The 27,769-nt window shown below is 40.1% G+C and overlaps 1 protein-coding gene and 1 long non-coding RNA gene across 14 annotated transcripts in view; one reads left to right on the top strand and one right to left on the bottom strand.

Annotated features, from left to right (window-relative positions):
* The window catches only part of nrxn3a (neurexin 3a), a 96,774-nt gene that overhangs the window by 22,341 nt on the left and 46,664 nt on the right, over nucleotides 1–27,769 (top strand). For all 12 annotated transcript variants that reach the window (XR_015846202.1, XR_015846178.1, XR_015846198.1 and 9 more), the window contains exons 4-7: nucleotides 375–401; nucleotides 1,885–1,896; nucleotides 23,228–23,529; nucleotides 27,246–27,407. Coding sequence is in view for 8 of the 12 variants with exons in the window: in XM_088311139.1 (XP_088167265.1) it covers nucleotides 375–401; nucleotides 1,885–1,896; nucleotides 23,228–23,529; nucleotides 27,246–27,407 (503 nt within the window). In the remaining 4 variants the exon portion in view is untranslated. The remainder of the gene's footprint in view (nucleotides 1–374; nucleotides 402–1,884; nucleotides 1,897–23,227; nucleotides 23,530–27,245; nucleotides 27,408–27,769) is intronic.
* Nucleotides 4,142–27,749, bottom strand: LOC148343531 (uncharacterized). Of its 2 annotated transcripts, none has more exons than XR_015846621.1 (3): nucleotides 27,669–27,749; nucleotides 4,397–4,523; nucleotides 4,142–4,333 (listed from the first exon to the last, which is right to left on the bottom strand). It is a non-coding gene; the product is annotated as an uncharacterized LOC148343531 (long non-coding RNA). The 2 variants fall into 2 exon arrangements; XR_015846625.1 differs by having other exon boundaries at nucleotides 4,142–4,367; nucleotides 4,443–4,523.

The following is a 27,769-nucleotide window of genomic DNA, read 5'->3' as shown; positions in this document are numbered from 1 at the left end:
TGTTATAACCACCACAAAGCCTTTGCATGAGGTTGTATCGTTGAAGGTGAACATTTTATTTTTCTTTGTCCCAAATTATGCTGTGAACTCCACCGCAGAATCCAAAACAAAATCTGAAATTAGATACGACTACATACAGTTTAACTGAAGGTTAGTAACGGTGAGGAATCAGGAGGTTTATATTACTCTGATGTATCAGATGTTTCTTCTTCTGAAGAAACGGGGAGCTTTGTGTTACCTGTTAGCGTGGTCTGATGTTATTCTTTCCCTCTCTGGAAAATTATGTCATCACAATACCAAAGTGTATTGGAAACGTGCTTAAGTGTTCTCTTCCACTTTTTTCTTCTTCTTCCTCTCTCTATCATGTTTTCAAGGCCTTGCACACATGATGGCAGAACAAGGTATGATTCTCTTTACCCTCTGTCTGTCATGTGTGATATTTGTTTTCATTGCCATTGCGTACTTACATGTTATCTAAGTTAACTGCCAAGGTATTTAGTGATAGATAGTTGTTCTTTTAGTTATAAGTACTGTAGATACAGTCGTAAGCAGCAAGTACAAAACCCAATTCTCATGACGTTGGAAAATTGTGTAAAATGAAAATAAAAACAAATTATTCATCAAATTCATAAACATAATTGCAAGGTTTTTTTTTTTATCTCCAAAATATCAATTTATTTTGAATTTGAAAAACAAAAATTGCTACCATCGGCACAGATTCCGTCAGTTTTTCAAAGTTAGCATCAGTCGTCTGTCCGGTAGAAAACCTGAAGTTTTGGTCAGTGGCGTGTCAGCAATGGACTAACGAACCTTCTATCCGGACTAACAGACAGGTTTCGATGTCCACCTGAAGTAATAGGTCAGACAATTGGTTTCATAACTACAGAAAAATCAGCAGAGAAGAAATCGAAATATTATTAGATTAGAATATTATAAAATGAGAATATTTGATTTTCTTTCATATACTATACATCCAAAAATCTATTGGTCAGATCCTCTTTTGCACAGAAGCACAACATTAAAAATATGTGCTTTGTTGTTCCAAATTAGGTGATAATAAATGGTTGGTTGATGTGATTGCATGGTTGAAGTGATTTTTGATGTGCAATTGCAACTGCACATCATTTGATGCAAATGAAGCGTGTTCTCATGAGCAGATTATATAATCTGGGCACAAACAAAAGCCTTGTAATAGATGAAACCCAAATACCATGGTCCAGTGAAAAGCAGGAATCTCCAAACGACCAGTTCAGGGTGCAAACTACCTCTCACCGAAAGTCAGCTCTGATAGGCTGCAGCACACCCGGCCGGGACCCCAGTGAGGATAAGCGGTACAGAGATTGAATGAATTTATGTTTTTTCAACAAACCGGATATTGAGATTTAAAAAAAAAAACCCGGTAATGTCTGGAGATGCACGATATTCATCCATCCATTATCTGAACCGCTCCTCCTCACAAAGGTTGCGCGCATGTTGGAGCTGTTCCACGGTTGTTGGTGAGGTACACCTTGGTGGTTGCCGGCTAATCACAGGCACGATGTTCATTAACAAGAATTTGACCAACTTCATACAGTGCTTTGGGAGAAATTATATCTTTAGAGGTGCGGCATTACAGGTTTTTTTTTCTGTAATAAATTGCTTTCTTTTTTTATATTTCACTACTGGTTTTCAATAGAACTGATGGATGAAACAAAAACAAAAGCTTGTCCGCAAGATGGTCGACTAACTGCTCATGAGAATGCTACCTACTCATGTATTCCTAAAATCTGAAGACAATGATGTGCTGTATGTGAGGACTCACTCAATTTATTTGACTTTTCCTTGTATGTGTGTCTTGGCTCTGGCTGTGGACTGTTTCCTCTCCACTTCCACCTGCTCTTCTAGCTAAAAGCAAAGGTACAGCTTTTTCGAAATCTTTCCTTTTTCGACTTTATGAAAAGCAGCGCTTGCTCTGTGAGTGTTTAAGAGGACATTATAAGTACAATAATGTCTTTGGTGTTTAATGTGTTTACATGCCTGTGCTCAGTTTTTCTTTTCTAATGGCCTCCCGGTGGAAGATTAAATTAGCAATTAAGTCTAATTGAAGGGAAATGAAAAGAGTGTTAACTTGATTTTTTTCCCCTATATGCTGTATGTCTGCTCATTTTTCTGAACGTTGCTTCATGTGTGTAGGGTGACCAATAGATATTTTTACAAAGCCGAGTGAACTACAAGAAAATAATTCCAGTGCAATTTCTTCACCGCAACAAAACAGTCACCAAACTAGTCTTTCATATATTTTTAGAAAACATAACACAACAAAAATTTTATATTTATATTATATTGAGAGAACAGCTAAGGTTTTTTTTGTGTTTTTTTAACTTTTCATGTATAGTACCAAAGCTTGAAATAACTTTTTTTTTCTTTGCCTAATTATTGACTTAATTTGAGGGGCACCTTTTTTGCAGGTTAAAGCCAGAGACCTGAAGCAAGTGTTTTATTTAACAATAAAACTGCGAAAATAAAATAAATTAAAATTGTTTTTTCTTTTTTACTTAATCAACAGTTTTTTTTCTTAAATTACCATTATGTATAGCAGTGAACCGTGTTTCTGTTGTCTAGAACCATTTTCAGTAGGGCAGACATTTTAGTCCAAACTTTTTTTCTGAATGCGTTTCATGGTATTTTAGCAATGATCAATTGATTTAAAAAAAAAAAAAAACAATGAGCCCTAATGTCATTTGGAAAATTTCTTTTACTTGGACTTCAAAAGTCAAAACCAAAACTCAGGACTCTATTGTGTAGACCACGCATCCCAGCTCATCCAAGCAGTTATTTTAATTCCGCTATTTCACGATGACATGATGATGTAATTCTTAGGCTAGTTTACCAATTAGCTAGCTTTTCCATCTTGCCTCGATCTCCAACTTCTTGCACGTAGGTGACGCGAGTGCCGCTCGTGCGTCAAGCACAGTGTAGCTTTTTGGGACGTCTCGGCATTTGATGCTCAACTTTGCTATCCAATGTGTTTTGATGAGGTGCAAAATACTAACATGGGCTCGCAACTGTGAAACCGGTTATTTCAAGCATTGCCGTGGCATTGGTTTTGTTATTATCTTAAATAGGTCTACACAGATACCCTTAACGGCAATTTACAACACCAAGGAATCCATCCATTCATCTGTGCTCCATACCAGCTGTTATTTGGGTTATAAGCCTTTCACGGTTAACTTTGAGCGAAAGACACTCTGGACTGATGGTGCCTGGCCATGGACCCCCGTGTCCCGGGGCGGGGATAACACGTCGCGGTGGCCACCACACCCACCGGGTTGAATACCGGAATGTGCTGGGCCCACCCCATTGAACCAATTATCGCTCAACAGTTTTATACTCCCACAACTGTCACAAGAACATTTCACGAGATTTTACGAGAATAACAAGATATCACAAAATGGGACTTTCCGAGAAATGTGACCCTTCAATGGAATCCCCGATAAATTGCAGATGTACTTTATCACAATTGGACAAATATTGTTTTTATTTTGCAAAAAACTGCAACGGAAAACCAGCTAGTGCCAGTCAGATCCGTATTTTACAAGGATAGCAAACAGAACTAAAAGGTTTTCTCGTGAATGGCAGCTATTATGTGTGTAATCAGCTGGACTGGCTTTCCATTTAGAGCTTTTAACACTGTTAATTGTACGCATATGCTGGCCTTTGGTTTATTTAATTCTCCTGACTGAAGGTTGCATTTAGTCATCATATTCTGCAATCTGTATTTTTTACATAATATTGACTTCTTCTTTATCTTGTTTATACAAGAAAGCATATTATTTTGCACAACAGCTGCCACCCCAATGAATGGTACCACAAACGTGGTACACACAGTCATACATTTTGAAAAGCTTTACAGATTTTCACCAAAAGGAAAAAAAAATCTACCAAACTGCAACAGTGACCTAATCATATTTGACATAACAAAGAGGCCGGCGTCTCGTGTGCAGCATAGAGGGGCATTTTCTTGATTGCAGATGGCGCTGCGCCATCAACCAGCAGGTAAAGAAGAGCCTTACCTGCTGAAGTGGAGCTGTGGCCGTAAGGTCGGTGCCTGTCGTGGCGGCAATCTCTGAACCCGCTGGTGTCCATCAGCGGTAAGCGATGCCGTCAAGCTGAAGGAGAAGTCCCATCGGGTCTTTTTGGCTTGTTGGACTCTCCGGAAGCAGCTGACAGGTACCAGCTGCCTGTGCCTAACGGAGCTTCAGCGGTCGCCCAGGCAAAAACTCGGATATGGGAGGTGTTCTCCGAGGCCATAAAAAAACGACTTCCTGATGGCTGCGAGGAGATCCTGGTCCACCTTCTCACGAGAGGGAAGCATTGCACCATTAACACTGTAAAGCGGAGATGCTGTGCTGCTTACCTCGACTTGGCACATTGTGAGTCAGTGGGGAGAATACTTCAAATACCTCCTTGATTGCAGCTTCATTCAAGGAATACAAGTGCGGGGACTCTGAGGTGGGTTCTTCTATCTCTGGGGTTGAAGTCACCTGGGTGGTTAAAAAGTTCTTCGGTGGCAGAACAGAATATTGAGGCGATTGCTTTTATCGGTTCGGAGATTGATGTAGGCATAGGCAGAGATGTGAACATGAATTTTGGTAGGGATTGGTTGTAGGTTTCAAACATGAAGTAATATTAGGCTTTTTCTTTATTGCGAAAGTCTATAAAATGCAATCAACTCTTGGAGATATTTCCAGAGTCTATAGTGGGTATAATAGAGATGTGGATGTGAATTTTGATAACGATTACTCATACTCTTCTGATACTCATCAATGTAATTTTTTTTTTACAGTTTTTTATAGATAGATCTGCGAAGGAAAGGTTTGCACAGTAATTCATCTGTAACATCCATGCACCATGAATGCCTTCCAAGCATCTCTGCCGCCATCTGGTCATAGCGACAACTCCTCAGTCTTGAAAATAAAAGACCCAGAGTTGCTTGCTGTGACACACCTCTGACTATATGTTGCCTGTTTTAACAATGTTTGTTTCCAGAATTTTGAAAGAATTTCATCCATACTCAGTGGTACAACATTGAGACAATACGCCTTTGAGTGTGATTCACGTTAGCTTCTCATACCCACTCTTTGAAAGAAATGCCATATTGTGTGGTAGCCTGTGCTAGCAAAGACCGTGTGCCAGAAAACAGCAGTGGCATCATACAGACAACAGAGCCAGACACAGCAGAGCGGGCAAAGCCCTGACAAATCATTCTCTTCACTAGTTCCCTCTGTCATAGCTTGTCCATATACTCGTTTTGGAGCATACTGAATACCATTTTCTATATTAATGTGTGTGAGTTGCAAAAAGGGGAAAAAAACATCAGTTGAAGTCAGTGGGCCTTTCAGAGCATGCAATACATCTTCAATAAAGATTCTTTTTAAAAAAGCGCACACCCGCACGCAGACACATACGCACACACTAAAGCAGTTTAATTATTGTTGTTGTTTTTGTTGTTGTCCCGATAACAGCTGCGCCCCTCAAAAGGGGTAAAATTAATATTTAATTAATATCTTATCCAAGCCAGCAGGACAATAAATATCATAAAATTGCCATGCTGTCTTATTCACCCCAAAATTTTTAGTGTACATTTATATTTACTCATCAACTTTCTCCACACGATGCTGGCTAAACAGGAAGATATTGAGGTGACGGAAGAAAACATTTCTCGAATTAAAATGTATTCAAGTCACAGCTTTTTTGTTAGGTATGAATTTAATTCATTTTAATGGCTAATTTTGAACACGAGCTATTCTAAGTGTCTCACGAGGCACAAGTAACAAACTATCAATGAGTGGGAAGGTCCAACTGAGTATGCTTCTGCGGTGTCACACGGAATGAATTGGAGCACGTTTAGTTGAAGACGTCCGCCCCAATAGGGCAATTGCCCCCGAGCAAGCACATTTGAGCTGTAGAACGCTCCCCAGACGACATTTCAAAGAGGAGGTTGGGGGGGTACGGGGCGGGAGTGCGGTGGGGGTTGTTGCAGTAGGGGGAGCGGGAACATGCTTCAGGGGAAGAAAAACATGCTGCTGATCTGGGAAACGATTAAACCTAGATTCGTACTGACAAGTTTTTTCTTCTCCCAGAGGGAGATGGTGCAGTCGGAGTACAGACAGAAATATGAGAGAGAGGGCGAGAGAGATAAGGGAGGGAAAAAAGAGATTATGGGCGAGGAAAGGCTGGTTATCATAATTAAATGGAAGTGCATTTTATTCTCATCCTATTGATTTGTGCCAAGGGCAGTGTGTGTATTACCAAAAGAAAATGTGCTCTGTAATTCTGTTTTGGAGACGGTTATTAGTGCTCATCGCAGATGTGAATATTGCAGTCAACAGTGTTTTTAGGAACAATGCACAGTTGCAGAGATGCAACTGGGCTCATGCAGTAGTTTGATGTGCGAAAGAAAGAAAGAAAGTAAGTGAGGGAAGGCAAAGACTTAAATTCCTTTTTATGTTTCTGACTTCCCTGCTTCCCTTTCGGCTTTCCTCCTATTCATGTTGATTTTAGGAAGTTAATGTCATCCGTTTTGTCAAACACATTTTTGCTCTGGGCAATATGGCTTAAGTATATCTTTGCAATTTTAGTGACCTGCTTTCTGGCTGGGGTTTTTCCCATTAATGTGAATGACATTTCATTTATACCCCATCATTCATCTTTCCTAGCTCCTGCCTTAAGAACACCCCCTTCCCCGCCTGGCCCTTTCTTTCGTTCGCCCAATACTGTAATAATATGTACATACACCATATTTGTGAAATTCTCTGATCATTTGACGAATTACGCTATTATATTGTCATGCACGGCAGTTTAGGGTATGACACATCATGGGCACTAACTAGGCTGGGACGACCCAGTGTAGTTTTAAAGCACTTGTGTTTGATCATTTCAGTATGTGAATGTATTACCGCATTTACATTTACAGTACAAGTTTTTCAAGCCTCAAAACCGGCCAACTCTCCTACCATTCACCGCCCACACTGCAATGCATGTGAAATTTTAAACGCTTTGAGCAAGTAACAACTCCCATTTGTACCTCTGCTATGGTCCAGAACTGCCCAAGTATCTTATTTTGAAAATTCCTCTCATTTTCTTTTTTTTGGGGTTTATTCACAATTTGACAAATACATTACATGGCACATATAGGGCTTGCCGTGTTTGTGAATGAATGTATTTCTAATAATTTGGGACAGAAGTGCCTTGATTGTTTCGCCTTGATATTTCTCCTGGAGTGAAACACTATCTAAATGGATTTTTAAAAGCCTCCAGTAAGGAAGGATTGCATACTGCTGAATACCTGGCTTGCAACAGAACCTTTAGCCTATTTGTCGAGTAAATGTCTGCTAATGTTTGCAGTTTTTATATGACAAGGTGACTGTGTACCTCTGAAGGTCGCTCAAGTAAAGATGGTCAATCTGATGTGTTGGAATTTAGAAAAAAATGAAGCTGGCAAAAATATGACCCGAGGTAAAACTTTAGAACCGTCCCAATAATGTTTTACCATAATTTCTTGAGTATAACATGTACATGAATATTATACTCCACCCCTCAAAAAAATTACCTTTCAAAAGAAGTTTTTCTCCTTACTCATGTATTATACGGTCCCCTGACTTGTTTTGATATACTATTTTGTGCAGAGAACTGCTTTTACCATTTGAAGGGTCTCGCATATGCTCCTACTTTCGCATCTGACAGAGGGGAGAATAAAATGGGGAACATGGGGAAATTGTTGTGAAAAATATCCATACTTCTTTCAAGTGTTCATATGGGAACTAACTTTCATTAAAAAAAATCTGGTAAACCATATTTGTTTCTATTTATAGTCGTTTATTTTTAATGAAAAATAAAATCTACTTGCGATGGCCCTCATGATTCTTGGTGAGCAGCAAAACTCATTTTATTATGGAGCCAAAGTGGTATAGTTGGGGGGGCAGATCCCATAAAGTGCCGACACAGATAAAAGGTGCAAAAAAACATTTCTTTACAATATTACACATAATCCAAAATTCAACAAAAAAACACCACAAAAGTCAATATATATATATATATATAAAATAAAAGCAATCTTGAAACTTAAAGTATTCAATATTATCCCAAATTTAGCTAGCTGGTGCTCGAGGTTGGGGACAGATGGTCACTCGCGTCGCATTCTTATTCCTTTTTACACCGCAGTTACGATAAGATTACCTTACCAAAAAATAACCGTGCACTGTTCCAAGAATGCCATAGTCGGCAGACGCTCCAGTAAAAACACCAGCCAGAGATATGAATAGGTCGCTACGACGGTTCTTTTGAGCTATGTGCCTGTAGCGATGCTAAGCTAACGTCCATGCTTTCTATTCCAAGTGAAGGAACGCCCTCCTCCATTAAGATGGCCGCCAATGTATGTCGTTCATTGCATTTGACGGGTGGGTCACCCCGACCAACAAGGACGCTGGGTTGACGCATTATTTTAGCCTCCTCTTGTCACCTGTACGTCTATTTATCTCTGACAAGAAAGCAGCACAACCCGGAAACACATGACCATGCAGTCTCGGTCCGATAGCCAGTAAATAAGGTAAATTGCGGCCAATTCTGGAATTAATTGATTTAAACTGCAACTGATAGACTTCATTATATAAAGCAGTGGTCCTCAACCACCGGGCCACGGGCCACTTTGGACCGGACCACACAGGCCGCATTGATGTGGAAAAAACTTGCAGTTGACACATGTCAAGATGCTAATTGTCTTAGTTGCGTTTTGCTAATATTAAACACACAAGCTAGTGAAATGAGTGACAATAGCATGTACAAGGCTAACTAGTCATGTAGAGCGGCCAGGACCCGGTCCGTATAAGTTATGAAGACGCATGAACAGGTGCACGGCGGAAAAAAGGTTAGGGACCACTGATACACAGAATATGGATATTTCAAAAGTTAACAATCGACATTTAAGTTACTTGCTATTTTCAGTTCCATTTGAAAAACAGTCAGTGTGCCCTGAGAAATTAGGGCATGTTCTATATATTTCTCAAAGTGTCATGTGTGGTAATTGAGAAGTTGGAAGTAGGCATCTCTGCAGTATGATGAAGACATCACTTTTCCGCTCACCTGGAGTATTTACTGTATTTATAACCTGGAGTGAAGAAGGCGAAATTTATGCTGTTATATTCTTGTATGAGGAGGGTGTGGTCAGCAGAGATGAGCAGCTGTATCATTTTCTAGTACTGCACCAAAACAAGATTCACATATCTTTTATTCTATTCATTTGGCAGTCAGAATTTCCCTTCCACATCTCTCTCTATTTCCAACATTGTTCCACTTGGCTGAGTCGCGGTGATCATCTGATCGCTTTTACTCAGCTGTAACTGCAGCAATCACGACTCTCTGAAAGGAGAAAGGTTTCACCGTGATGCCTCGTCCTTTGATTTTGTCGGAGGAATTATCACTTATGCTGAATTTGTGAACTAAAGATAGACACTATTTCATTATGTTGAAGGTGACCTGTGATCTTTTCCCATTCTGCAGCTGTAACTTAGAAGGCTGGAGGTATCAGATGGAGAAAGGCTAAGCCATGCTGCATGACGATGGTTGAGCATATCTATTAGGTGAATGCCTATCGTTGATTGATCAGATTGCCTTGGAGGCTGAATTGTTTCGTGTAATTTTCCATCAACATAATCCAGTCTACTAAATGGACCCCTGAGGGCGAGGCCTAGTATTTTGTCAGAGAAGTAGATGCGGCAAAAATATTCATGCTTGCTATTGTTATTCTAAATGAAAATAGCTTTTTTGGGTGGGGGGGGCATACCTCCAGGCTTTTCAGCAGTTCTATTGAGCTTATTACCATTCAGTCTCTGATAAGGGAAGTGTATCATGCAAAGTGCTTCTTGCAGTTGGTGGCTGCCTCAATGTTGTAAAGGGTTGGAATCCCAAAGGTTAGTATAGAATTTGGAAATTATCTGGCTAATATGGTTTCAGGTGCCCTACACTAGTACAATAGTTTGTCTGACAGAACATCTGCACAGTAAATTTCGAGTAAAATTTGAGAGTAAAATATTCTGAGTGAAATTACTCTGAGAATTTTACACGCTGTTTACGGGCGAAAGGCGCACCGCACCCTGAACTGGTTGCCAGCCAGTCACAGAGCAGACATAGACACCGTCACCGAGTGGGAACCGATCCCACGCTGAAAAACACTCCTAAAGGTCCTGTTTCCCGGGGGTTACCCTGCCAGGGGCATAAGGTCGCAGCCAACCTAGCTCCGCGGATCATTGGGACCCCTCCCGCCAAAAAGGTTATGGCTCAAGGAGGAGCAAATTCTCTTGTGAAGCCACCAAATTAAAGATGAATTTTACACTTAAATTACACAAATCTATTGGAGTGTTTAAAAAGCCATTGTCCAAATATGGAACTAAATATATTTTCAGACAGGAGACTTTGTTACGGATAATAAATACCACACTATGTTAAGCAAAGACTGAGAAGAGTTCATCAGTAATTACCCTGGAGTCATTGTTAATCAATTTGGGATGTCTCAACAAAACATGATTGATAATTTTGTAATGAACTGAAGTAAAAGGAGGACGCTGCGTCATTTACAAAAGCCAAATTGATCAAATAATCTCAAAGTAACATGATGGTCGTACTGGGTAGACTGTAATATATGGACGCCTACACGAATCTACTGCATCCTTCACATGCGCACACACACACACACGCACAAGCTACCTCATCAGACTCGTAATTGCATAAACCAAAGAGATCAAGGAAAGCACTGATTGCAGAGTGCCCTTTGCATTTGCAATAATTTGGCCATGCACACGTGTGTGCACATGCATGTGTGTATGTACGTACACACGCACACACAGAACACATCTGCGAATGATGGAAAGGCATAACCTCAGCAACCCGGCACCTCTCACACCGCATTCATTTTAGATACACACAGAACAGAAGTACAGTCAGCTCTAAAGCATCTTGAAGATAATGTCTGGACAGTGTTTGCCTCTATCACTGATCCACGACTGCATGCGGTCACTCCAGATAAGGCTACTGATGTCCCTTTGAGGACAGAATAATGTGATGGTTATCATTGGAAGTCAGTCAATAAAACGTCTGCCATGTTCACTGATTATTCAACTATTCTTGGCCCTTTTCATACATTTCAATGTGCAATTTTATCCATGAAAATATTTGGTGGAAAAAGCTGCAATGAACCCAAAAAGATCAAATGTGATTAAAAACAAATACATAATTGCAAGTTAGTACAAGCGTCTCAATAAATTAGAATATGATGGAAAATCTTACAAATTATTACAAATCAAGGGACACTTGACTGGCCTAAAGATTGGCGTTTCTATAATGGTTTTGTATGTAAAAATTATGTCAGCACCAAAATTCCCCTCCCCCTGAAAAACTGTAATGATTGAAGTATTATTTTTAATGATGAATATTAACACCTGCTGTAACGCCCCCAAGACAAGAGAGAACTGCTTGATTGACATATCACCAGACTATGTCAGTGTAGAAGAAGGCAAATATTGAAATCATTTTTCCTGGCTTGATTTGTCACCTTCTTTTGTCGCCTAGTGTCTGAAAACGCCGACCAATCGCCACCAAAACTCATCTGCACATTCCAACTCTTTTCAATTGGCACAATATTTAGTATTTTGTTGACATTGAATGTGAGCTCCTGTGAAGAAAAAAACTCCAAAATATTGTTATAATGGTTTTTGTTATTTTTACAGGTTGAAGTTAACAAGAGTAGGAATGTGCGTATGAATTTTGTTCCAGGAGGGGCTCAAAGTCGAGCCCCTCATACTCTGTTTTAAGGTGCGTGAGATGAGGTGGCTCAGGCATTTATATATATATATATTTATATCCTGGATGTTTTCCTTCGTGAATTGTTCTGGAAGAAGGTCCCAGGCAGGAACAAACCAGGAGTAACTACCTCATATTGCTGACCTGGGAATGCTTTGGGATCTCCTCAGAAAAGTTGAGAGGCTGGGGAGAGTGTAATGTAACCACTTGAATATTTTCCCAAAAACAGTCTCAAAGGACTTCACAGGCCCACAGCTAAAACAAAGTTAAACAGTAATACAAGGAATAAAGATAAACAATTTTTTTAGTGTTATCTTTGTTCATTGTTTATTAGTTTTTAACAACACACAGCGAGTTCAAACCCAGCTTTAAAGAAATCTATTTTGTAAACATGAAGAGGAATTTTGTGGAGGACATGAACGAGAACAAAGACAATTTGAATGTACCTGACACGTAATGGTCGCTACATTTTGGTCATAAGCTTTCACTATTTCATCCATATGAAACTGAATGTAGTCATAGGTAAGTATTGTTCTAAAAGCCAATGTATGAATATATTAACTATGGCAAAGCCACGTAACTTCCAACATGACTTGATTTGGTAGGGTAAGATGGACCTCTCAGTGTCTGCGCCAGTCCTCCCCTTCATGCACCACCAAAGCATGGTCGCAAGTGTGAGGCTTCATAATCACTACAATCTACTTCATAAAGTGTATTTTTCTTTAGGCATGGTGGCGGGCTAATCGTGCTCGCTTCCAGACCTGGAAATGTATATTCAGTGTGTGTCTGCCCATATATGGTCTAGACCAGGGGTGGGCGAACTTTTTGATTGGCGGGTCACAATGAATTCTAAAATTTGACAGAGGGGCAGGACCAGGAGCAGATGGATGGAGTGTTTTGGTAATCTCACCTCATCGGAGAAAAAAAAAAAAAATTTAAATGAAAGGGAACAAAAGCATTACAACAATATATGTGTCTTTGAAAAACCACAGTATTTAGAAAACAAAACATTAACAAGGTTTATTCATTTAATTTTTCTCAAGTTCGGCGGGCCCGATTAAGACTTTTAACGGGCCACATGTGGCCCCCGGGCCATAGTTTGTCCACGCCTGGTCTAGACCACATCGAGCAAAGAAGGGGCGGAAAAAAGAAAGAAACCTTGAGAAGGGATGACAGATGGCAGGACCTCCTTTCAGGATGTACATGCTCAAATATGATATTATTGACATCCTATTTGTGCCGTGATATCATCTAGTTTCATATAAAATGTGTATCCCTGCATGCATGTGTAAGCTAAATTCCTTGCTTTGTTGGATTAATAGTAGCTGTTTCCCCGAGTTTACAGGTTTTGATGAACATCTTGCCTGAGTAAATTTGATTATTGGAAAGATTTTTATATTTATGTGGAAGTGTTTGCGGAGCAGATTATTGAAGCGGACCTCATCCTATCTCTGTAGGCCAGGTGCTCACTGTGACACACCACTCACATGATGAATCAGAGAGAGAGAGAGCTGTTATCTCTTTCCCTCCAGAACACACTTGCCCTACCACCCGCCCTCCCCGTCCCACCCCGTCATCATCACCCCTCCTGTCCATTCACATTACTCCCCATTGTCTGTCTTTTTTCCCCATTCATCTTTATTCATGAAGGACAGTTGCACTATAAATCAGTTCACTTTTGACGAGTATTTAAATGGCAACATTTAAACTGTAACAGGCCGGAGAAATTGCACTGACAACTACTTCAGATGCCAACATGACAATTATTTAACACGTTATCACAAAACATTAATCAACAGATTTGTATTCATCTGTAAACAAAAACAGTGAGTAATAGAGTGTAGGAGTGAAATAGAAGCCTTATATCAAGAGGAAAATCAGAAATTGTAGGAAAAGGTGCTGCAAGAGGTTCTGGTGAAAACAAGCCAATCAAGCCTGCGAGTGTGTTCCGCTACGCACCGCTGCCTCCCAGCTCAATAACGCCCCCACCCATTGTTGTTCAGAACACATCTACACAGACATATACAGAAACAGAAACACAAAGCGTCATTTATCATCTAGAGTTTTTTTTCCTAACACAAACATTATGTTAAAGACGCTTGTTTGGAGGAAATCTATTCTGTAGTTTGAACAGTTTTGCTAGTACGACTGAAGTGCACCAGCCATCCTTGGAGTTTCTCGCATGATGAAGCCCATCTCAGCTCACTTTGGGAGAGAGGTGGGATGGGACTGATCGGCTTTCAATCAAATGGCAACAGACAACCGTTCATACTTACGTTCACACCAATGGATGATTGCGAGCAGGGGTCACCAACATGATGTGCCCCCCCCCCACACACACACACACCCGCCTACGCTAAACACATGACTAGCCTGCAGGACTGCTCGGGTAATAGCTTACCAGTGTAGGGACATTATCATATTCCATCTATCCATTCCATCCCGCTTATGCGAATACGAGATCAATTTCAATTATCCATATAAAAAGTGCAATTAGTAATCATCATGGAAATTGATCAGCATGTATTGTAATGATTGTTCTGCTTGTCAGAAAATATTTTTGTATACACAAAGTGATAAAAATCCTCTGAATATCATGTTATATTTTTAATTAAATAACATTTTAAAATAAAAAGGTTAAACATATAGATTATCCGTATAAAAATGAGAAACTTTATGCACGATAGGATTATTTTTAATATTTCATATGCAATTCAATCTGCTTTACAGAATGGAATAAATCAGTATTAAAGTAGTAAATAATGGCCTTGTACAAGTTTAGAACTTCAATTATGTTTGTATGCAAATGAAATGTAACAGCAAATCATTACACATCCTAATTCTCTTAAACATAATTAAATATTACCAATGTAACAATAAAAATAAAGTATATAGCATGAGGGCGAGTTTCCTAAAGCATACATTCATTTTGGAATTTTTGGAGTACATGCAAATATTTTGCTTCAATAAATTGCCCAGAATGGGTTTTAAGTGTCATGTATTGTGGGTAGAGGGTGGAGGGGCGAGCTTGGCAGAGGTGATTATTAGCGGTCCTCTGGGGCTTTTGTCTGGGCCCCATGAGAGAAAGAGGTTAATGCCACTTAGCCTCGGGATAGCCGGCAGAGGTCCATTGTGTGTTTGTATAGTTGCAGCTCACGGATGTGTCTGGATGATAGGCCTTCCCGCTGAGATCCAAAATCACTTACTATTTTCCTCAACCAATCACTCCCCCACCCTTTCCCCGGCCGTCTCCATTCTTACACAAAGACCGTCACATTTTGCTAAATCAAAGACTTTGAGCCCCATTTTGGTTGACTGGCGCTCTGCACTCATTGTAAAAACGGGAGTAACTTCATTTTCCTGCAAGCGCAAGTCTAGTCTTGCGTATTTCGGGCCTCGGTGCGCCTCTCTGGAAATTCCGGCGCACAGAATTGCCTCTCCCCTAACTCAGTCGACAATTTGTGTTCAGAAAGTAGTCGGCGCTCGATGTAAAACAGGGTGCATTGTCAATGGTCTAGTTGAGCTTGTTAGTGAATTTGGTCGATGCGCGACACCTCACTGGGCGTTACATTCGCAACCCTATGGTACATTTTACAATTTGGTGACAAAAAGTAGACTCAATTTTTGCTACGCAGCGCAAGTGGTGTAACCGGATTTTGATTCATTTGATCGAGGCGCAGGCAGGCAAATTCTGTGCTCCGTGGACGCGTGCGGTGGAAGTGGCCGGATTTCATTCATAAATGACGCCAGTGTGGGACAATCCCTCTGAATCATTGTAGAAACCAATCCAATGAACAAATATTAATCATTAAAAACTTGAAAATATTTAGTAGCACTCCTGTCATTATTGGGAGGGTGAAGACTGATGTCACACACGTGGATGCATGATCAGGTTTGCAAGATAGTAGGCAATCTCCCCCAGTCTCGCCATGCTACAAACGTGGCCGACAACATCATCTGCAAGCGCACAGCTTGCAGTTTACCTGTCAATGTCATGCATGGACCCCGGAAAGTCTATTTCCGTTTCCAAGCGTGATGTAGTCAGGCAGACTTTGCCCCCCCACTAACCGAAAATTTTGTTTGTCTGTCGGCAATAAAATGCATTGACGAATGACATTTCCTCAAATCACATTAAGTTCATCGAACATAGAGCCATTCATTTGACGTTGTTCTTTGAGTAGGCCTTACTCTGATTATGATCAAGTTAAAAACATCAACTTTTTCAAGTCGATGTTTTTTCTTATTTTGATGTCCATTCTAAATCCTCATATTATATTATTAGTGGATTTCAAAATGTAAACGTGTTCTGCGCCGTAAAGGTCTGGAACTCATTAAATGTACAAATCTCACACACGCATGTCGACACACTGTCAAATCATGTTGTTTTCTCAAGGAGGAGTTTGCTGTGGAGGCTGACAGATGTCTCATCATCCCGACCTGAGTGTCCCTTCATTAATTAGGTCACGATGTAGATCCAGTATTAGCCCTGCCACATCTCATTGCAGGTATTCATTTCTCCCCTCGTCGAATCACTGCTCCCACTGCACCTCACAACTGGCCTTCAAAAATGAGTCTAATGTTTATGATGATTCTGTCCCTTGTGTCATCTATCCCTCTCAAAATGCAATTACGTCTCTGAGGTAAAGGCCAAATCATCCATCAGCCACACCAGAATACAAATCAGCATGAAACAGGGACTGGCAGGGGAAGAGGAGTGGGATCAGATCCAAGATTGTTTAGAGTCAGAGACGACGAGGCACAGACTCAATAAATAAAAAAACGGGAAAAAGAACCAAGGGGAAAAAAAGCCTCTTAAAAATACTCAACTTCACTTCCGATAATATATACGAAACACACTTGAAATGTTTTTATACTGATGACCTTACCGAAAGATGCCTGACAGAAATGCGTATGTACCTTTAAGTCAACAATGTGTACACGTTTTATTACTTTAATATATATTTTTCCATTGGTAATGAACATGGATACAATTAATCAAATGTTTCGCTTTTTCCATGTTTAAATATACTGTCCTCCTTTTTCTACTCATCTCCCATCATCCCCTTGTAACCATGGTAACCATCAGCTGAGAAATGGCAACCGTGGCCCTTCATTAGCTATCAACACAGGCTCAGACGGTGCAGATAATAGCCAATAAGAGTGTGTGTGTATGTCTATGTGTGTGTGTGTGTTGGAGAGGCATGGGGGGCACGGGGATATGGCATTATGTTGGGCAGTAAATGAAAAGCCTCCAAGGGATAGAGCCAACCTCGCTGTCATGCTTCAGGGAGTTATCGGCTGGGTGGGTTTTGGGGTGTGTGGGGGTGTGTGTTCGGGTGAGTGAGTGAGAGGCTAGATGTGGGAGGGGGACTCCTTCACTTCTCCATATGTGGGAAGATACACACATGTGGGGATGCACTCATGTAGACCTGGTCATCTTATATGCACATGAATGCATTTAAATGCTGTCACGAATGCGTGTGTGCGTTTGTCATTGTCGATTTAGGTTGACTAGCACATAACGTCATGACGTCGACTACACGTCAAATCAAAAGTCTGACCAAATTAAAAGTGCTTTGGACAGTCGCTCGATACAATAAAATGGGGAGTTAGCCTTGCGTCTTCCGCTTTCACAAAGACGCCAATGTTTTGGGAGCGCCACCTCCTCTCTGCCACGCTGCATTGTCGCTTGGTGCGGATATCCAATCCACCATTGGTCAAGCTGCTGAACAAATGGAAATCCACCAGCACGCCGAAATTACTGATGGTTATCTGCGCTACGTGTCATTGACCCTCCCCACACACACACACACATGCACATCCATCCGACCCGTCTTCACAGACTCACTGCAAACAGTCTCTTCTCTTGGGTCTCTGTCTCATTGGGCTGTTTTTCCAACCGGCCCAATTTCGACTGCAGTGGACATTCAGGTTGTTATTAGATTTTTTTTTTTTTCTTTTACTCCACCAACACCGCTCTCTCTTCCCTGTGTAGATACCATCCAAATGCCCAATTACGTAGCATCAAAGCTGTTTGTAAATGTATAATTTCACCCACAAAGGATCCAACCCAATCATGCTGTGGGTGCTTTTTGTGAAGCCTTCCTCCTTGAACGTCTCAGTATTCATTTCCCCACTGCTGCAAGCACCAAACATCACCGGAAACAGAAACCTAAATGGTTTTGTTTCTCCTATTTTCCTTCAACCCTTACCAAAATGTTGTTGGTTATTTTTCTAAATGTTAATCAATCACCATCACAAATGTCGTGTTTGGTCAGTACATCTGAATATGAAGGTTAATGTCATGAAAAAAAAAAATTACACTAGATTTTACATTTTGTCTATCATAAAGAGTGCGGCTGCTGGTGCTTGCACGGGAGACTCATTACAAGCTTAATGTGGCACCTGCAGTCATCCTTCACATCTCTGCCTTCCAGCCTTCTTTTCTTTTTTGCCATCTGTGCGTCACAGGCTATCATGTAGTGCATAATGCACCTAGTGGGCCATGTAATACGTTTTCTGGTGTGTGTCCTTTTCTGTGTGCATGCAGAATGTTGCCTGCATTCCTGCATTGATCTACATAAACATCAACATCTTGCAAATCATTTATTGCTGACTAAAGCGATAGCTTTTTTCTCAAACTGACACACTCTCCCGCACATTGTGTTGATCCTTGGGAATTGCTTTAGGTTTTAATCCCCTCAGGATTTTTCTCGATTCTTGGTACACTTTGTTTTTGCCTGAAACCAAATGGTTCTGCTCACGCACATTCTTTGAAACAAACATGACACAAAAAGAACTACCATATTTTTCCAGCGAGTGTCCCACACTGTGGATGCTCTCTCTCATTTAAATGTAGCCTGCATCCACATCGAAAATAAATATGCCTCACTGCTCGTATAGAGTTTGCTTTTACCTTGAGGAAAAAAAACAACAGGTGGTAAGTGTAGTTAATTGATATTATTGTTCAGATACAAACAAAGAAGAGTTAACTGCTCAGTGCAATTAAACCTCATTACCATTCAAAACAGTAGGCACATAAATAGCCTCTCTTAATAGTGTTGCATCGTCAACAAGTTCCCAGTGCCGGATTAAAAAAGAGGTTAAACAATTACTATTCTATGCATCATAGGCGGTTTTATAGGGTGGCAAGGGCTGCCACCCTTGCCAAATGATTCGACCTACATTTGCCACCCCTGGCCGTTGGCAATGAATCAATCATTACTGGATTCAAACTTTTATTATAAATGTTTCTTATATTGACTCCATAAAAAGTGTGTATAGAATTTACTCCCTCCCTCCCTCCATCTCTCTCGCTCTCTCTATCTCTCATTGATACATTTGCAAGCAGAGGTTCATTAATTAACTCAGAAATACAAGTACTCAAAGAAACAGAACTTGAGATATTTGTCGTACCCCTCCATTTGACAGCAATACAAAATCCATAACGCAATTCCTTACAATATATATTATTGTTACACTGCGTAAAAAACAGTTACTTCTAATCTTTTATTATATTTCAGAATGCATACCACATTTTCATTTTTGTGATGAATTTAATGCTTTTAAAGTATACATACAAGCAAAGCAAAACATTTTGGATCATCACATAATGGTTATATATGGCGGGACATTATCCCCCTTCAACCTGACCTGTTTTTGGATTTGTTTTGTTTGGAACGCCTGTGGCCGGTATGTTCATGGTTTGTCTTTGTTTATTTTGGTTTTTGACTTAGAATTTAGTCTCACGTTTTCCCAGTGTTCCTTTGTCACTCTCGTTAGCTTATTGTGCCCACCTGTGCTTGTTTACCCAATCCCTTGTGTTATCCGATCAGATCCCTCCAACCCTTTGTCTTGTCCAGGTGTTCTTTGTGTCTCGTCAGTTTGTTTACATTTAGTTCCCTGTTTCCTTTCTGTCCTTGGCGGTTCATTGTCCTTTTCCATGTTAAGTTGCTGGTTACTCTGCAGTCCATGTCCTTTCCCCTTTCATATATATATATATATATATATATATATATATATATATATATATATATATATATATATATATGCATGCAAGATTCAGGGCTCACCCTGACTGACCTGGTCACCAGCTGAGTGTCAACACAACTATGGAATATTTGGCCTTTGGTCTTCAATTCACCTGCGAATTAAGTTTTTGGAATGTGGGAAGAAAAACAAGTATGAGGAGAAAATCCACACAAGCACAAGGAGAAAATTCAAACTCTACACAGAAAGGTCAGAGCTGGCATATGAACTCCTAACCTCAGAACTGTGATGCGGCTGTGCTAACCACTCAAACACCATACCAGCTATCTTTCACTTGTATACTTGTATATTTTATACTGTATATCGTTATATTTATTAATGTATGCTAGCATACAGGTTATAAATGCATATATGCACTCATGGATGTACGAGTACACACACACGCACACAATTATCTGTCTGAGTCTGCTCACACATTTCACAGACACCTTATCCCTCACCTATGCTAGAGCTGTAATTGAAAAGTTGAAGGAATTAATGTAATAACGCTAATACGGGGAGACGAAAAAGGATTTGTCAAATTCAAATTAGCTGAATACGGAATTGCTTCAGCAGGATGTAAACTACGTAGCGGCAGTCTGCGTTCAGAACGTTTTGATGCCGTGACCTGCGGCAGTGACAAAAGCAAATCATTTCCTTGAGTGGGGAGAGAGAGAGCGCGTTACAGAGACTCCGTGGGCTCAACCATTGATTATAGAGTAATTCATTTATCTTTTGTCTTAATGATGTTGCTATAAAGAGAACAAAATACAAATTAAGTTATAACAATACCAACACTAATAACTCCATAATGTATGAAGTAAAACTAGATTTCTCTGCCCGGCCTGATGATTTCATTGCTACTTTTTAATTACTGGTCTACGACTACTATAACAACAAATCATACAAAAAAAACAAAAAAACAAAACAACAAATCATGTTTATTATTTAGGATTAGCAGACCCAATCCTCCAAAACCCTTTTATCAGTACAAATACACTCAACACCATTCAGAAATAAGAATAATATTATAGGACAAATTTCCATGACAAAGGTTAGTTGGGCATTTGACATCCTCAGTTGGGAAAAGGCAAAATGCTGATTGTGACCAGCGACATCGGTAACCGGCCTTCAGCAGAAGATGTTTGTGTGTGGAGAAGAGTTGATTATTCTTGAATCATTTGACTCCAAAAATTGAGATGTGATCACAAAGTAGCCAATTAAAGTAGTAGCTCGACTGATGAATAAAGAAGCAGCGGTAACTAAAATCAATACGGTATGTCCCACCTAATTTCCTTTTTTGGAAAATGGTGGGTGTAGACAGTCGTGTTCCGAACTGTTCTTTTTCTTGCTGCCATAGTTGCGGAGGTACCGAGAGCACAGGAACGTGAATGTGATTTGTGTGTTGATCTGACGGTGATGCGTGGACTAGTGGCTCCCGTGCTTACCACGTTAAATGGAATAAACAAACACAGAAGTGGGATATGCACCGATGTAATCACGTTTACTGGACACCTCGTTTCCAAAGTCTTTTTTTGTTATCCTACAATGTTCCCATCTGCAGTCCATTTTGGAAACATCCGTGTAACATCGGAATCCAGAAGTTTCTGTCGTCTTCGTTTCTGTGAGCTGAAATGTGATCGCCAGAAAATTCGGTCCCGGAGGACTGCGTTTTGTGATCTATGGTGTGTGGATTGTTCTATTTTGGAGAAGATCATACACACTACGACCAAAACTATTAAATGGCAATTTATTCTTGGAAAAAAAAAATATTTTTATTTTTTTTTAATTTTTTTTTTTTTCTAATTAGTAAAGTGTGGGTTTTGGTTCCTATTTTGGGGAGAATGGTCTTCCACTTTTCACTTGCGCAGCATGTCTGCCATTTGAAGCAGAGCAGTGTTCCCAATGCAGCCCTGCAGATAAACATCTTCATGGGTGGACTAGCATGGATTCTCTTGCATACTAATAGAAGTATTCTTCCCCTCGCAACGGGAAGTCCATGATAGGAGGGGCATGAGGGAGATGAGACGTAGTCACTTATAACGTACTCTAACATACCTAGTACCTACCATAGTACACTCGCCTGACTTAAGTACAGGTAGTGTGGGATTGGTTCACACTCAGTGACGGTGTCTGCATATACCCTGCGACTGGCTGCTGACCAATTCAGGGTGCAGCTCCCCTGAAGTCAGCTAGGTTACGCAAATATTTTCCTCTCAGAGACAGAAAATGAACTGAAGATGATCACACAGATAATGACTCCCAAATAGACAATTTCTCTGTATTATCCTACAGCTCATCCCTACTCTGCTTTAACCCCATCTCAATAGCTGCTTCTATTCTACCATTGTCAAAACTAAAATTGATCATTTCATTTATTCATATTCAATGTCATTGCAATTTCCACCATCGTTTTATCCGCTTAATCTACATTACATCTTTTTTCCATGACTCATTGGTGCAAGATGTTTTAGTTTATTTAGAGAATCAGTTATTATGGGCCTGAGCCTTTGTTCCTCAAATTGCGTTTCCAGCATTCAAGTGGCCTAAAACATAACCACGTAACCCATTAGGGCCAACAGGGCCTTGTCAACAGTCCTAAATAAGATCAGAAGCACTGACCTAAATTTGCATCCCTTTCGAAAAAGAAATTGATTTTGTGATATAACATAAAAGCAAGCCTACAAAGACACACATGGACAGCCTTCATTGAAGGTCATCCCTCATTGCAGCTCCCTCAAATCCGCTTGGTTGCCAAATTCGTCGCTGTTAATAGGTGTTGTGCTCCTGACAGAATAATAAACATGTCCATCAGGCCATCATTGTTAAACCCTGCATGCACCTTGCCAATGCTTTCCTGGTGGACAATGTTGTGGAGTTCAAACATGTGGTAAGTACTGTACTGATGCTCAGTGTAATGGCATAAGTGGCCACTATGGGGCGACAGTGCACGAGACTATGGATGAATGGTGTACTGGAGGAGTAGAAGAAGGTATTGTGGAGAGCGCTACAGTAACGTAAACGAGTGACTGTTACATCGAAGCCTCCTGTGTCTTTGATAAATCTACAACGCATACAATAAGTACCATGAAGATGAAAGCAGATCAGATTGTGACCAATTGTGATGTAGATTTGAGTGAAGCAGCAGTCAAAAATGTGCACCAATGTTGTCTTCTGAAAGAGATGGTAGAAACATTTTTTTTCTTCCAGCAGCTGATGGAAAACTGAATTGATCTACATGTTAGCATTTCAGCAACAGTTTGAAATAGAAAGCCCAACTTGCACTATGTGAAGTAACAAAGGTCTAGTAACTGAAAATAAATAATACATATAAATCTCACCCTTGCTTTTTTTCCCCTCACCACAGCAAGGGAAGAGAACGTGGCCACGTTCCGTGGTTCTGAATACTTCTGCTACGACCTCTCTCAGAACCCAATCCAGAGCAGCAGTGATGAGATCACACTCTCCTTCAAGACATGGCAGCGCAATGGCCTTATACTTCACACTGGCAAATCAGCAGACTATGTCAACTTGGCGCTGAAGGATGGTGCCGTCTCCCTTGTGATCAACCTGGGCTCTGGAGCCTTTGAAGCAATTGTTGAGCCAGTCAACGGGAAGTTCAATGACAATTCATGGCATGATGTCAAAGTGACTCGCAACCTCCGGCAGGTAAGCCATTAGGTGAAGTGTACCATGTGACAAAGCGACAGTTCAATCGTTGTGAGTTGTAGAATTGTAGGGATGTACAAGAATAGTCATTTATGAATGCTGCAGGTCAATATATTTTTTGGGGATTCGAGACAACAGTTCATTCCGGGCTGCACATGCAACATTTCCTTCTGTCTTCCATAAATTGGAATTAGTCAGATTTGGAAAACTTCATCGAACCCTAAAAGTGAAATTCCTCCAGTCACAACCCATCCAAACAGATTGGGAAGCCTGAGTTTAGTTCGAGGGGTTTGTTGCCATTCTCAACAGTGGTTGGGAAGTATCATCTCACGAACAATTATTTGCAATTCATGTTCAGCCACTGCTGCTGCCATTAAACTATGTAGAATAGTGGTCACCAACATGACATCCCCAAGAACCACATGAGTCGCGTTCTGAAAGTACCTCACCAGTAATGGGAAATTTTGTAGGAATGTTGTAAAAGTGATCTGAAGTGTGAACATGATATTTTTCCCCAATTATAGAAATAAATCAATAATGTGAGTGTGTTCACATAAACTAATATCATGAATTAATTTTAGTGTGTATCAAACTAGTAGCCCTTTGCATGAATCAGTAGCCAAGAAGTAGCTCTCAGTTTCAAAAATGTTGATGACTCCGGGTCTAGAACATCTCAACTCAACTTGATTTTGAAAGCACTTTAAAAAAAACAACCATAGGTGAAAGAAAGTGCTGTACATACTGTAAATAAAATGTATCATAAAACCAGAACAACCCATCACAGTGTATTAGGTTGTGGTGACATTCCACAGTGGCAGGGAAAGATGAAAAGCCGCATTGGTCCGTTTTCATCCCACAGTCTGCATGTTGTGTGAAGTTTTTAGTAAATGAGAGACTGAAGCTTCCGCTAACAAGTATAAGGGTGGCAGGATGATGTTATTGTAAACTCATGATCACGACGTGCATGATGTAACTTATATAGCCTGCAGCTGGTGACGGCACATGTAAACAAATACCGCCATTTTCCAAAAGCTCGTTTTTTTGGGGGGTTTTTTATCAGTTGGCAGGTAACCTAACATAGAATGAAAAGTAGGAAAACGGTTTAAATCCGCTGTCTCATTTTCTCTCAATCATGTTACTTTATTTCCCTCTAGCATCGGCTCTCAACCCTCTCCATATCTCAACACATCCCTGGACCTTTTGGGATCAAACAACATTACAGGCAACAATAATTCTAAAAAGAAAAAAAAAACTGTAAATGATTTGGGTTTTTTTTTTGTTCTGAGTTGAAAAGTAACTGGCATTAGGGATGCCACAAACGATTAGTTTCGTAGTCAACTCATCACCAACAGTAGTCGCGATTACACGACTAATCGGATCATATGTATATTGTGGCATTTCACACCAGCAAGCAGCTGCTCTTATCTAACCATAATGAGTTTACAAAATTAATAATGATCAAATGAACATTCGACTGTTATTAAACTTTGCAGCTTGTACCAGCATTTCTGAAATGTTTATAAATGATGGTGCAGTTTAAATTGAAGGTAATACTGTGGCCTTCAAATCTTTAGTAATTATAATTGTTTAGTGCATTTTAAAATGGAACCAAAACTATACACTATGCAGAGTTGCCCTAATATTACAAAACGATCATCATCTATTGTGTAGAATGTGTATGTGTTTTGGTAATATTCATCCATCCATCCTTTATCTGACACGCTTATCCCCACAAGGACTCATCTTCATTTGTTTTTATTTGATTTGTTTGAATGCACTAACAAACTGTTACAGCTTAAGTTCACCTGTAACCTGCTTCACCTTTTTGCAAAGCAATCAGGCATTGGCTACGCCATGGTAAACACACTCCACTGTCTGGTAGATATCAATCATTCATTATTGCAATATTTTGGGGTTTGCTGTGTATTCGTCTTTTGGTTGTTGTTCTGCTTCTGGATATGAAAATACCACTCGCAGAACAATAAAGAAAATTTTTTTCTGTCCGGTTAAGGTTGGAATAACTTCCATTTTCCTCTTTTATCTGAGTCTACATTGGTTTTAAGTTGAATTTTTACATGGGCAGCATCAACCCAAGATTCTATTTTGTAATTCATTGTTTTGACAGAGCACAACTCGTAATGGTCCTTCACTGTACTACAGTGAAATCATGCCTACAGAAATGCAACTGAGAACAAAAAATTCAAAATCTTGAATTAAAATAATGATTTGAAAAATTAAATGTCACTCCCAAATGTTGCCTTCTTTGGGCTAACATTGGAATATTCACGTCCATGTAAACCTAATGACTTAAGCCAATCTTGATTTTTTCTTGTTTCTGTCTTGGTGCCAATGCGATGAAAACTGGTCAGGCCATTCGACAAAAAAAAAAAAAATAACATTTGAAGGCTTTGTACCCTATGTTTCCTATTCCTATCCTGACTAAGATCTTCAGTCACATTCTTTGGTGTATGAGACGCTGACTCTTTCCTCCTTTCACCTCGTTTGTGAGCTGTTTTGGTTTGTTTTTGTCAATCCATTCCCTGCATCACTTTTGCTTACGAGGGTCACAGGATACTGGAGCCTATCCGAGCTGACTTTGTGGGGTACACCCTGAACTGATCACCAGCCCATTGCAGTTGTTTTAGTCTTAAAAAAAATGATGATTGCACCTACCTACAACTTTTTAAAAAATAATGTATATTTATCGTGCTGTATCTCCAATTGAAATTCGAAGGAAGTAGGCTGCTGCAGCTCCAGCGCCAATATAATATGACTCCAAATAAAGAGAAATATCACTGCCATAGTGTGAATTTGAAATGGTAAAACCACATCCAAAGGGCAACGTCATTTGTCAGCCACTAGACTTGCTGCGATAACTGTTGTAATTTTGGTGAATGATATGCTCGGTGGTAATTATTGTTCTCTTTATACATTGGTGTCATATTGCGTTTCAAAGCAAATTAGTCTGTGCTATTTAAGCCCAGTGTTTCTCATACTGATGTCAAAGGCTGAGTCAGTCTGTTAATCAGTACAGGCGGGTTGAGAGTTCCGAACGAGTTCTGTTCCTACGCTGGCGACACAACACAAATTTCCACAATATTTTTTGGTCAGAATTGATACTTAAATCCCCCCTAAATATCTCCCCAAAGTGACCCCACACGCGCAGAAGAAGAAGCCGTTCAGACTATGGTCACATTGCAAAAAATCCGATATAAGACTATAAAGGAAAGGGACCTGGGTCAGATTTTCAAAAACCGCAATTGAGCCATTCAGGCCACCATAAAAAAAAAAAAAAAAAGTAAATGCTGATTGCATATGAGCAAAAAAAACATCTGATCTGGGTCACATTTTCCTCCAGTGTGAACCTAGAACCTAAAATGGCGGACGAGACTCAGGCGTCGTAAAGTTGAAACCCCGTAATTCAACAACCGCTTAATCCGAGGACCGCCTGTATAATGTACAATGCAGAGTGTTGTTGTTGAAGCAATAACAGATGCCATGAGAAGATAATATGCTAAGATATCATCAGATGTGTTTTTTTAAAGGGTTGCAGTAAATTCAGATGTGGGCGACATTTATATTTTACTGACCTGCGACTACTCATGGTGAATAGACAACTGTCCAAAAAATTCCAAATGAACAATACAGGACTGCTTCCTTTCTCCCCAGATATGAAAACAGCACTTTAATTTCATCATTTTACTTTTCCTTGTCAGGTGACAATATCAGTGGATGGGATTTTAACCACCACAGGTTACACCCAGGAGGACTACACCATGCTTGGCTCAGATGACTTTTTCTATGTTGGTGGAAGCCCCAGCACCGCCGACTTACCTGGTTCACCTGTGAGCAACAACTTCATGGGCTGTCTCAAGGAGGTAAAATGTCTCATTCACTGTGTTGTTTAAAAGAGGTTACATCTATGAAAACAATTGAGGGAAAATGTTCGCAGATGTTCACAGTGCAGCTGAACTTTGATTCTTTTGCCCAAATTTGGCACACGTCAGATTTTCATGTAGTGTAAAGAGTAGAACTGCCAACAGCTGCAAAATTCCCCATTGTGGGACTATTAAAAGACATCTTTATCTTTACCTCCTAAAACGGCCAAATGTTTTAATTTAAAGTTTAAAACGGCTTACTTTTACCAGAATCCAGCTCCTTCGTCTGACCAAGGGTAAATAAAATCCAATCCAAGTAGTGCAGTCCAACTACAGTTCGTCTTCTTCCACTTCTTCTTGGT

Source organism: Idiotropiscis lumnitzeri, chromosome 1, assembly GCF_059441095.1.
Source record: "Idiotropiscis lumnitzeri isolate Australia: NSW breed Sydney's pygmy pipehorse chromosome 1, RoL_Ilum_1.0, whole genome shotgun sequence".
Classification (NCBI taxonomy): domain Eukaryota; kingdom Metazoa; phylum Chordata; class Actinopteri; order Syngnathiformes; family Syngnathidae; genus Idiotropiscis; species Idiotropiscis lumnitzeri.
The sequence above is the reverse complement of the archived record's forward strand: the minus strand, read 5'-3'. Positions and strand labels throughout refer to the sequence as shown.